Raw genomic sequence first — 12,614 nt, forward strand, 5'->3', positions numbered from 1 at the left:
CCCTGCGGCCTGTGGCCCTACTGGGTCCAGTGGCCTAGGGCCCTAAACGAGAGGGAGATGCGGTCCTAGGGTTTTTGAGCCCCGGGGAGAGAGGAGGTCTGGCCAGGCTGTTCCTGCATCTGCTTAGGGCCGGGGGGAGGGGCAGGCGTCTGCCCTTGACGGGTGAAGGTGCAACGCCCAGAGGCACTAATGGGGTCTTTCCGGGAGCAGCCCCCCTCACCGTACGTCCTGGCTTGTGGGATCCCCACTGGATCAGTATCCAAGTTCCAGCAACCCAACCTCCTGGACTTTCTAGATTAACAGCTCAGCTCAGGAATTTCCCAACAGCGAGGACTTGGGCAAGTTTCTCTCTGGGCCTCAGTTTCCCCACTCTGAAAGAACAGCTCTGACCTCGTGGCATGCCACATGACATTAGAAGTGTCCTGACAAATGTTCGGCTCACCTCCACTCTGAGCCCGAGGGCACACTCCAAAATGCCAGTCTGACCAGGCCACTCCTTCAGCTGGGACCCTCCAAGCGGCTTGTTGTCTTCAGGATAAAGCCCAAGCTCCCTGGGCTTCCCTGAGCCTCCGTGTGCGGAGCACCTGCTCAGCCTCCATTGCCCAGCCTCCAGCCAAAGGGCCTGGGATTTGCTCTGGGAAACTTCCAGCCCCCAAAGCAGCGCCTATGATGTGACTGTCAGTCTAAGCAAAGGGGCAGGCACATGACCAGTCTCAGCCAATTGGGTGACTTCTCTAAGGACCTGGATTCTTGGGGATGGAGGGGCTGATGGCAAGGTGTAGGGGAGGGTTCATTTGGAGAGGTATCCCTCTGAGTTCCTGCTGCCTGGATCTCCAGGGCTGCCCTGAGCCCTTGGGTTCCCCAGGCCTGGGTCTTTAGCTCTTCTGATTCTGTGGCCTCCCTCCTACCTTCCACGGATGCTGTTGTTGCCCAGAGCAGCCTGTTAGTTTCTGTTGCAGGCAACGGGAGAGCCCGGCCCATACACCCTGGTCCCTGCTGATGGCTTCTCCAGGGCAGCCACACCACCCCCTCCCTGACCTTCACCTCCAAGTATCTGCCTATAGCTCCCACAGGCCACGGATGCTATTTTGTGCCTCTGAACCTTGGTCCCAGCTGTTTCTTCCGCCGGGAATATGCTTCCCACCTTACTTCCTGGCTCCTTCTGATCCTCAGGAACCACCTCAGACTTTGCCAGCTCTGCCGGGGACTTCTTCCAGCCCTCCTCCCACCCTCCCGGCATGCCCCCAGGCCAGTTCTGACTCTCTGCGCAACCCTGAACCGCAGACATCTGTGTGTACCAGTATTCCCAATGCATGAACCCAAGGCCAGAACCTTCCTGTCTCAGTTGGTGCTCATCAGATGTTTGAGAGGCTCTAGAACCATGGAGGGCAGACAGAGACAGCTCCCTTGAGACCTACTCAGGGACTCCTGGGCAGGCAGGGACTGACTCCATGGCCTGCTGATGTGTGTGTCCTGGCATAGGCCCCAATCCCTGCCCCTGCCCAGGGGCTCTGACTGAACGGGGGCCTTTGTTGGGGAAGGCCTGGACAGCTAGTTGGGGTAACAGGGATGGGCACCGGGCCCAGCTCCCCCAAATGCCACAGGCCCAGCAGCTCCAACAGCAGGTACCAGGGCCACGCCAGAAGGCAGGGGCAGGTCCCAGGTTGCGGACCTGAAGCCTCCTTCACCTTGCCCCCTCCCCTGCCCTGGGCCAGGTGTGGTTCTGAGCCACAGGCAGAGCTGAGCTTTATTGGGTTGTTGAGCGCCCTCGCTGGGGAAGGGCTCGAGCTACAACCATCCACAATCAGGTAGAAGGAGGTAAAAGGGAGAGTCCTGGGACAGGCCAGCGGGGTCTCGGGAGCCCACAAAGTGGGGGCCTTAAGAATGACCTCTACTGGGGCGCCTGGGTGGCTCCGTCGTTAAGCGTCTGCCTTCGGTTCAGGTCATGATCCCAGGGTCCTGGGATCGAGCCCCGCATCGTGCTCCCTGCTCCGCAGGAAGCCTGCTTCTCCCTCCCCACCCCCCCTGCTTGTGTTCCCTCTCTGTGTCTCTCTCTGTCAAACAAATAAATAAAAATCTTTAAAAAAAAAAAAGAATGACCTCTACCTTGCCTATAGTTGACCAGCCTGAGAGAAAGGACAAAAAATTGAGACACCACCCCCCCCGGGGTCACCGATGCCTCTCCCCCTTGTCCTTGGGAACTGAACCAGGGAGGCAGGGGTAGGCCACGGAGAAGGTGGCCCTCCACTCACAGGTGGGTCCTGTAATGGACACATCATAGGACAGAGGCCAGCATTATGATGTCACAGCCCGGCGGCGGTGGCTTTGAGCTCCGGGAGCCGTGAATGAGTCAGCTGGGCCCCCTCCTCCTTCCCTATGCTCATGTCCAGTGTCTGAATGCTCAGGGCTGGGGACACTGACCATGCAACCTCTCCCCTTCTCTCCCTGCTCCGCCCCTGTGCTGTGGCTGGCCCAGCAGATGGCCAATGAATGGCAGGTTTAGGGAGACTTTCTTCTCCTTTGGGCCATAACCGGGAACCAGACTTAGGCAAATGGTCCAGGAGCTCTTTGCCAGGCCGTGTGGAAACTACCTGTTAACTAGGCCACCTTCCCAGCCTGACCATGAGCTCATTCAAAGTGTCTGCCTCGGGCTCCATGCTCCTTTGATGAGCTCTCTACACGCTCAGAGTATGTGATGTCACTGAATGCATAAATGGGTGGTGCAGGGCTGGTGGGTAGGATAGGCCACCAAGGTGTCCCCGCCCCATGCACACTGCTTTCTGAGCCAGCCCCCAGCCCTGACTCTGGGGCTATCTCCTGAATGCTGTGAGAAACCAGCACCTGTTGGAAGACCCCAGACATTGGCTTCAGTGAGCCTCAAGTCCAGATCCAGTCCTGCTGTGTGTCCCTGAGCTGGTCACAGGCCCCCCTCTGAGCCTCTGTTTCCTTTTCCACGAACTGGGAACGTGACCTGCTTTCCGGAGGCTGTTGGGAAAGTCGGGAAAGTGCTGACCAGTTTTCCCGCCTGGCCCAAGTGGCCCTCGTCCTCCCGCGCAGCTGGGGTGGCGAGGGGTGATGCTGGTGGCCATGGACGCCAGCCAGGGGGCTGGCTGGAGCGTTAGCAGCGACAAGGACAGAGACCTGCAGGTGCTGTTACAGGAACTCTGCGAGCTCCAGGCAAAGTACGCGAGGTCCCAGGCTCAACTGTGCCCCTGCCCCAGGCCCAGTGGCGTCCTCACTGGACTAGGTGGCTGGGACTGAGCAAACGTCCCTGAGGGCCAAGCAGGGAAGGGACAAGGAGGGGGGCAACCCCTGGAAGTAAACAGGAGGGGCAGCCTGTGGGGAGGGGGTGGGGGGCTTGGCTCCAGCTCCCCGAGTTCAGACCTTGGGTCCTCCCAGGCCCTCCGTGGGCTTAGTCTCCCATCCTGGAGGCAGGGCTGGGGTGGCCATCCCCTGCACCTGTCAGCTCAGCCCCTCTAAAGTCAACCTGCGAGGCTGTCCCCCCTCCCCCCGCCTCGGAGTGGAGACCTGGGTCCTCACCCTCCGGGCAGCCCGTCAGTTTCAGGCTGCCCATAAAAGCCTGAATCAGATGCAAAAGGATGTGTCTGTGAGCAACTTTGTGGAGAAAAGGTCCAACCCTTCCATCAGATTCTATTCGGGCTTCCTGACCCCACTAAGGTTTGGTGCCATGGTACGCAGGGTCCACACGGTATTTGTGGGGAAAGATGGTTTTTCCCTGCATTTTTCAGGACCTTATGGATGAGAAGCGGGGCCTGAGAGGCAGAGAGGCCTGCCCTGGGTCCCTGAGCAGTCACTCACAGAGCCCACCACAGTCTTGCTGACCGGGGCGGGTCTCACTCTGCCTCTGCCCTTGACTGCTGACCTTGACTGGGCACAGAGCAGGCGACCGACTGGAGACTCTGCTTGCTCAGGGCTCACCTAAGAGTCAAGCATGGCTGGGCAGCAGCACGTGGTTGTCTCCCCTCCCGGGGGTGCTGGGGTCCCCAACCCCAGACTGAGTGCTCGCTATGTGCTGGGCGCCCCACGCATGATCCCGGCCAGCCTGTGAGGGAGGGGGTCTGGTTACTGTCGCTACAGATGGGCTGGCCAAGCACAGAGGTGAAGCACCTAGCCGGGTCACCAGCTGGTTGGCGGGCGGGGGCGGGGGTGCTCAGGCCAGCCTCTAAGGGAGGCTCCATAGACCCCCCCACCCACCCCACACCAGAAGGACTGGACTCCCCTCTCCCTGGTGCTCCTTCCTCACGCCTGACCATGGCAGCTCTTTGAACTGTTTGTGGCTCAGTTTGCTCAGCAGGAAATGGGGTGGAGAGGCTTAAGTCAGCAGCCCGCTGATGGGGGTGGGGGTGGCGCGCACACCCAGTGCAGGTCTGAGCCGGAGATCCATGGAGAGTGGCCTTGCAAGAGGTCATGGCCTGGGGTCCTCCAAACCACGTCTTGCTGTCACTGAAATGTCTCTGCAGGCAGAGGAAGCTGAAGAGAGAGGTCGAGAAGCACAAGCTTTTTGAAGACTATCTGATTAAGGTCCTTGAGATAATCCCTAAGGGTATGTATGCCGCTTCGTCTCCACCGCCACCTCCCAGCCTTGGGACTAGGGCGCGGTGTGAGCCCTGACCTCATCGGCAGAATGAGGACCCACAAAGGCCGATGCCACAGTGGAGAGAAAGGGCACAGGGGCCACGCGAGCCTGCCCCGTGAGTCTGCTAGTGTGGCCGGAGGCAAGTTCTCGAGGGGCTGGTGTCTGATCTGTACAAGGGGAACAGCACTGGTTATGTAGATCGGTTGAACTGATCCTTCATGAGCCTGTAGCGCAGTGCCCGGCTTTCAGCGAACACCCAGTACATGTTAGCTATGATTGCCATTATTTTGTGTGTCTTTGGTTTTGGTTTTTTGTTTTGCGATGATCAGCCAAAATTACACAGACACCAGAAATGGGCTTTGTGTTTTGTTTTATCCTGATGAGAACCGGAGCCCGCTCTTGTCAGTGCCAGAAGCTTGTTAGGAAAGGGAAGGGGGGGTCAAACGTGAATTTTTATCATCATTATCTCAACGTCATCAATAATAAGAATAACTATTACCATTTATTAAGTTACCATTTATTAACGACTATTAACTAACTTTGTGCTAACCTCTTTAGAAAATCTTTTGTACCCCTTTCTATGAGTTTCTGAGAATTGTGTTACCCAGGCTCAGAGAGGTTAAGGAACTTGCCCAAAATGCCCAGCCAGGAAGTGGTAGGCCTGGGTCTCAGACTCTGGTCTGACTTCAGAGCCGCTGCACTAAATGCTGTGGAGCGATGAGAACCCCCCAAACTGTCCTGGATGTCAGGGAAGGCTTCACAGAAGAGGTGGCCTCTCATGGGGCTCAAATGAGGCCAGCAAAGGGGAACGGCATTGCAGGCAGAGCGAACAGCACCAACGTAGGCTGGAGCCAGAGCCCTGCATGGTGAATTTGGGGATATTGAGTTCCAGTGGGCTGGAGCACCAGGACATGGCAGGGGTTGCTGGGAGATGGTGACTGGAAGGTTGAGCAGCACCAAAAAGCTTTGAGCACCAAGCCAAGGAGGGGTGAAGGCTCCGGGTCCTTGGGGACTCTCTGCTGCTGTCTCACTGGGCCTCCTGGCTCCAGAATCTGGGTTCTCAGCTGCTAGGGGACATTTCAAATGTTAATTGAAGAGGCTGGTGGTGGGTGAGGGGGCTGGGCACCTGCTGTCCTGGGCTAAGCCCCGCATGGGTTGGCTGGCGCCTCTCAGCTGTGGGCCTGCAGCTGGAATTGCAGAGCTGCGGCAGAAGTCCCATCCACATCGTTGGCATCACCCCTGCAGGGGCAGGTGAGGGCTGGGCTCTCTGTGCCCACCCACTCCGCCATGGCACTGTCTCCCTAGGCCACAATGAAGGGGAGAAAACAGAGGAGCCAGAGGTGGTCCTGGTGGAGACCATGGTGGAGCACTATGGGCAGCTCTTCACAATCAGCCAGGACATCCAGAAGCATCTGGAGGCCTTCTCCGAGATGAACCAGGTCTTCCACCAGAGGCTGGAGTCTCTAGAGGAGAGCCACAGGGCTCTTATCCCGGTAACAGCTATCTGCAGCCTCGTCCATTGCCCTTAGCCCATAGGACTGGGGACAGAGAGGCCCCCCCTTCCCTCTGCACCTCAATGGGGGGAAGGCTCGAAGCAGCGGTGGGCTGCAGAGAGGGTCTGGGTGGGCCTGTCACTCCAGAGCCTTGTTCTGTATCCCCTTCTCTCCCTGTCTGCTGATTGACTTGGGGTTTCTCCTGAAACTTATGCTTATGCTCAAAAGGTGTTCTTGGTGGTAGAAAAGCCACGAGTTCTAGATTCAAACAGACCGGGTTCCAATTGCACTTCACTCTCTGACTAGCTGCGTGACCCTGGGCAAGGGTGACCCCTCTCTGAGCCTCAGTTTCTCTGTCAAATGGCAATGCAACCTAGCTCATAGGTTGTCATGAGACACGGAACGGTGCCAAAGTGACGTGCCCCAAGAAGTCACCACTCTTTCCTTTTTGGTTAATCTTATAATAAATAGAACTTTTGCCAGGAGGGCCGGACATTCCAGCCAGGAGAAAGTGCCCAGGCAAAGGCATGGCAGGATGAATTTGCATGCTGCAGCTGGGGCCTGGGACCAAGAAGGGGAAGGGGACAAGGAGAGGAAGTCTGAGGATGGGTTGATTCTTGCAAAGGATCAGGGCGTGATATTTGCAGCGAGTCTCTGCCCCCTGGTGGCCGCACTGAAAACCTACATGACTTTGCACCTTTTTCCCTCTGGAGAGCCAGACTCTCTATGATTGGGCAGGACAGGGAGAGACACAGTTTACCTACTTTATCTTATTTAAATCTCACCCCAGTACCTGGCTAAGTGCTTTAATTCCTAGGCCTGAGACAAGGGAGGTGAGTGAGGTGAGCATTCAAGTGCTGGTTGGATCCCATCTTTATTTAAAATTTTAATATTTTGTCCATCATGGATGCTTTGTATTAACTTTGATTTTTTTTAAAAACATTGGATTAAGATATTATTTATCTTAATTTATCTTCATTTTAAGCATACGCTGAGTTTTGCCACCCCATCTTAAATTTCTCACCTTAGACCCAGCTGCGCTCTTCTTCCCACTTTCCAGGGGAGGAGACTAAGACGCAGAAAAGTGAGGACACCTGTGTATGTCCCGTGTCCAAACTCACACCCCATGGGGCCTCGCGGTGGGGCGCGGCCCGCACAGCCCTGTGCGGAGCAGGCTAGGCCACGGGAGGCCGTCCACAAGGGCACAGACTCTTGGCTCTGGTTACAGGAGGAAAAGGGGCTCTGGGGGCAATGAGCCAACATTCAACCCCAGTCAGCCTGGACATGCCCTTTCAGGCCTTTCCTGGTGCCTTGAACAGCTAGAAGACCCAGACCTTTCCCCTCCGCTCACCCCCATCATGGCACAGGCCCCCCCTCCCCATCCCCGGGGCAGTGAGCTCCTTGGGACCAGGCCCAGAGCAGATGCCCCAGCAGACTTCGCTGCACCCAGGTGATGCAGCCTCTCCCATCGCAGAGCCTCAAGATTCGGCTGTGTCAGCTGCAAAAGCGATGTCATCATGAGCAGAAGCGGTGGGGGCAGTTGGGACACCGTGTCACCTCCCAGAAGGACATGGACGGCTCTCATGTGAGTCCGATCTGTGGGATGGGGGTGGGGTGGAGGCAGGGCTGGGGGGCTGCCATCTCCTCAATAAGCATCACCCCCACACACACTCACACACACGCCCCACTTACCTCGCCCTGGTTGGTGACTGTCTGCTTCCAAAGGGCTTCCCAAAGATGGGGCAGAAACTACTTTACAGATGGGAAAACTGAGGCCACAGAGGGGCAAGAGACAAGCTCTGCCAAGAACCACAGCTGGGATCCCCAGTCCCGTCCCAGGGCTTGGCATAGCTGGGTGCTTACCCAGTCCTTCTGTAATGCTTGTGGTTAATAACAGAACAATGGCACTTAAGTGAGTTATTATGCACTATCTGCAGTAATTCATACATCTCTGTGACCATCACAGGCAGTGCTTAGCCCCTAACCCAGGACAGGTACTTCTAAATGTTGGTGGATTCCTACCCGTATCTATTTCACAGACGAGAAAAATAGTATTCAGAAAGAATAAGTCATGGCCAAAGTCCATGACCAGGGGCCAGGATTTCTGGGCTTAAGCTCTCGAGCTGTTCCTTCCTGGCCTTTGGAATGGGGACTGGTTACCCTCTGGCCCCTGGGTCCTCACTAAAACCAGAGCCCGTGCCCTCCCAGCCGTAGGGGCTGCTGGGAGGACACCAGGACCAAGGCCTGGGGCACACTCCACCTGGACAGAGTGTGGTCAGCAAAGGCAGGGACTTCTCAGTCCCCATGCAATCCTAATTTGGAAGACATGAGGCTAGGGATCTACATGTTGCTGACCTCCAGCCAAGGGGTTTAGAGAGGGAGTGGATTGGCCACTGTTTATAGAGCCCCTTCTGGATCTTTCTCTTCAAGATGGGAAGCAAGGCTGCCACTGCTGGCCACAGCCCTGAAGACCTGAAGTCTGGGACTCCAGCGCTGCCCAGAGTGAGGAGCTCCAGGTTCCTCCATGACCCTTCCCAGGCCCTGCCCCAGGTGTGGGCCACAGGTGTCTCCAGCTAGGAGGACCCTCTGGGAAGTTAGTTCAGTGTCCCTCATGGCAGGGGAGGATGCTCAGGCCCTGGGGTGGGAGGGACTCAAGCAAGGCCCTCTGGGATTGGAGCACAGAGCAGGATGAGAAGGTGGCTTCGCTGGCCTGAGTGAGCTGGGGAGAGGGGGCAGGGCGATGCTGGGAGGGGACCAGAACCTCTTCCTCCTCCTCTTGCTCCTCTTCCTCTTGCAGAACCAGCTGCTCGACTACCTGCAAAAGGCCATCAACCACATGGTCCAGCAGTGCTCCCCCTCTGCCCACAGCACGCCCAAGAGGATGGGCCTCTTCTCTAAACTCGACCTGATTCAGGTGAGGCGTCCCTGCCACCCCAGGCTGGTCTCCAGCCTCAGCCTCTCCTGAGCCTCAGCTCATGGTGCATTCACATTTTAGCCCCCAAGAGCCTGCCCCTCCATGGCTACACGGACTCCTGGGGCAGTATGTCTTGGGTCTCTATTAGTCACTCAACAAACTTGTAATGAGCTCCCATTTGGGGCAGGATCAGAGGCTGGTATAAAGAAACTCCTGCCCTACCTGGTCTTTGTGGCCCCACCCTGGTACATCACACGCACACACACACACACACACACGTGCACGCGTGCACACGCACGGTGTACACACTCACATGGACATTCATGTGCTTAATACACACCTAACAATACACGTGAAACATACACAGAAGCACCTGCAAACACACGGAGATGCACACGGGTGTGGTCACGCATTTACACTCACATGTGCACTCTGAGAGGACACATTTCAGTGACTAAGGGAGCCTCGTCGGTTGAAACCTCAGACTCTCGGTTAAGTCCCCTGAGCTTCCCCTTCTCACTGCCCCCCACGACCAGCCCCCCACCTGCCATATGCTGATGCTACAGTACAGAGAACCTGTTGTCAGACTGGCTTCTACTGACCACAGAGCACGTCTTTTTTTCTTTTCAATAATACCTTTACTAGGCTATAATTCACATGCCATAACATTTCCCCTCTTAAAGCATACACTTCGTGTTTTCAGTTCAGTCAGAACTGGGCAAGCATCACTACTATCCAGAACATTTCTTCACCCCAAAAAGATACATTTTGCATCTGGTTTCTCTCACTTAGCATAATGTTTTCAAGGTCGATCCGCGTCATAGTATGAATCACTACTTCATTCCTTTTTAGGGCTGAATAATGCTCCACTGTGTGAACCAGTGGACCAGTTGATGAACATCTGGGTTGTTTCGGGGTTTTTGGCTGTTGTGAATAATCCTGCCATGAACATGCACATACGGGTTTTAGCACGGACATAAATATTCCTTTATCTTGGCTAGCTACCACGGAGAGGAATTGCTGAATCATATGGTAACTGTATATTTAACATTCTGAGGAACTGCCAAACTGTTTTCCAGAGTGGCTGCGTGATTTCACAATCCCATGATCAAGGTGTGAGGGTTCCAATTTCTTCACATCCTGTCCACACTTGGTATTGTCTTTTGTAATTCAGCCATCCCAGGGGGTGTGAAGTCATATCTCACTGTGGTTTCGCTCTGCGTTTCCCTGGTGACTATTGACATTGAGCATCTTTCATGTGCTTATTGGCTATTTGTATCTCTTCTTTGAAGAAATGTCTATTCAGATCCTTTGTCCACTTTTAAATTGGATTATTTGGGGGTTTTTTAATTGTTGCATTCTAAGATATATTCTAGATAGAAGTCCCTTATCAGATATATGTGTTTGCAAATATTTTCTCCCCTTCTGTGGGTTGTCTTTTCATTTGATTGTGTCCTTTGAAGAACAAGAGCTTTTAATTTTGATGAAATCCAGTTGAGCTATTTTTTTCCTTTGGTTACTTGTCTTTAGGCATCACATCACATTGCAAAAACTATAATCCCAAGTCATGAAGATTTACACCTAAGTTTTCTAATAAGAAACTTATAGTTTTGCTCTAATATTTAGGTTTATGATCCATTTTTAGTTAACTTGTGTATATAGTATGGGATAGGGGTCCAATTTCTTCCTTTTGCATAAAGATATTCAGTTGTCCTCATACCATCTTTTGGAAAAAACCCATCCTTTCCCCCTTGAATTGTCTCCTCTCCCTTGTCAAAAACCCATTGCCTACAAATGTGAAGGTGAATTTCTGGACCCCAATTCTATTGCATTGGTCTAGATGTCGATCCTATGCCAATACCACACTGTCTCGGTTACTGGAGCTTTGTAGTAAATTTTGAAATGGGGAGTTGGGAGTCCTCCAACCCCGTTCTTTTTTGAGGTGGTTTGACTCTTCTCAAGGGGCATGTCTGCGTCATGAGCTGAATGAAGCTCAATGGCCTTGTGGGTTTCAGGCATGGTATGACCCGAGGCTCCCTGGATTGGCCAGGACTAATCCTTTCCACGCTCTGCTGTCAGCCATCCTCAGTACTGGCTTCCTTCTAGGTCACAACTTGCTCTCACTTGAGGCAGGCTCAGTGGCGACGTTCAAACACAGGATGCTCAGTTCCTCGGGAACACCAAAGGGGCGAGTCCCTGCCCCAGGGTTGCCGTGGCAACAGCCCATAGTCAGCAAGCCTGCCTCTCTATTGAGAAGGACTTCTCACAAGCTCTCAGACAGCATCAGGGCTGCTCCGCGGCAAGGCTCCAGGGACACCATTCATGTTGTTGGCATCCCCTGGGGCACAACTCATGTTATTCATATTCACATTGTGATATGAATGATGTTGTTTTCAATAAGGGCACATTTGTCTAAATAGTCACAGTGCATTAATTTCATCTTCCTCCCAAGAAAAAGGAAGAAATTACACGGTGATGTCAAGGGTTGCCAGGGGTCTCCTGCAACAATCACTCAACCAAGACTTATTGAGTCACCCACATGTGCTAAGCATTGTGCTAGGTAAAGAGCTGAGGTAGAAGGTCCTTGAGAAATGAATGCCTCTTAGAGAGGGAGGCTGGGGGCAGTCAGGGTGGGCTTCCTGGAGGAAGCAGCAAAAAGAGGCAAGCAACCACATTCAGCAAGCCACACCAGGACTTGGACTCTGTCATCCAGCTTTGCCACCCCTGGGCTGTGCAGCTCCAGGCAAGTCACTTAACCTCTCTGAGCTGCAGTTTGCACATTGGCCAAGTGTCATTGATACCACCTCCTTTGCAGGGCACTTGTGAGAGTTAATGGAAGTGTAGGTAACCTCCGCTGGTGCTTTGGTCCTTGGGAAGGGATGTCAAAGCACCAGGCAGGTGAGAGAGATTTCTTTTTCCTCCCAGGAATTTATGTTGGACAAAATGGAGACAGTGAGATATATCTCACTGCTCATGGAACCTAGAGTATGCTGGTCAGGGGATAGTCTCACGCACCCCAGAAGATACGCCAGATCCTTCAGGAAACGCCCAAGGGATCAAGATTCGGTCCCCAGAACTCCCTTTCCAGGCACCCAGACTTCAGAGTGCCCCAGCTCAAACTGAGCCAGCCAGCGGCCATGTAGACTCTGCCAGCATCATGACCATCTTCCTTCCTGTCCAGCCTCCTTTTCTCACCACAGTGCCCCCGAAGTGAGCAGGAGCTAGCCTGGGGGTGGGGGGCGCTGTTCTCTGTCCTGGGGATCAGCAGGAGTGGAGGCTGGGACTGGGGAAGGCGGGGGGTTCCCGGGTTGCAAGCAGCGGTCAGGTGGGAGGTCCCAGCTTGGAGGCTGCAGGCTCACAGCCAGGGGTGGGTTTGTCTAAGAAGAGCTCTGGTTAGATTGCCTAGCTTTTAGGAACATCCGAACCACAAGAACTCTCATACAGAGCCACCCAGAGCTATAGGATGCATGGGAGCTCGCCTCACCCACAGCCGACTGGGGAGCATGGCAGACTGGGGAGCACGGCAGACTGGGGCTACTGAACTTGTCTATCGGGGGCATCTCATCACTGGTTCTCGGAAGCTGAATACCAAGTCAGTGCCTGCTGCCTT

At 54.5% G+C, this 12,614-nt stretch overlaps 1 protein-coding gene across 2 annotated transcripts; it reads left to right on the forward strand.

Moving 5' to 3' along the window:
• The first annotated feature begins 2,859 nt into the window (after positions 1 to 2,859).
• On the forward strand, positions 2,860 to 12,180 carry CCDC197 (coiled-coil domain containing 197). Of its 2 annotated transcripts, none has more exons than XM_025870446.1 (7): positions 2,860 to 3,182; positions 4,482 to 4,564; positions 5,903 to 6,090; positions 7,565 to 7,675; positions 8,521 to 8,640; positions 8,888 to 9,004; positions 11,930 to 12,180. In XM_025870446.1, exons 1-7 carry the CDS (start codon positions 3,076 to 3,078, stop codon positions 12,125 to 12,127), a joined length of 924 nt encoding a protein of 307 aa, XP_025726231.1. In that variant the 5' UTR covers positions 2,860 to 3,075; the 3' UTR covers positions 12,128 to 12,180. The 2 variants fall into 2 exon arrangements, with proteins under 2 accessions (XP_025726231.1, XP_025726232.1); XM_025870447.1 differs by having other exon boundaries at positions 8,521 to 8,592.
• Positions 12,181 to 12,614: the final 434 nt, after the last annotated feature.

This window comes from Callorhinus ursinus, unplaced genomic scaffold (genome assembly GCF_003265705.2).
Source record: "Callorhinus ursinus isolate GAN/ISIS: 27379988/994484 unplaced genomic scaffold, GSC_fseal_2.0 scaffold8, whole genome shotgun sequence".
Classification (NCBI taxonomy): domain Eukaryota; kingdom Metazoa; phylum Chordata; class Mammalia; order Carnivora; family Otariidae; genus Callorhinus; species Callorhinus ursinus.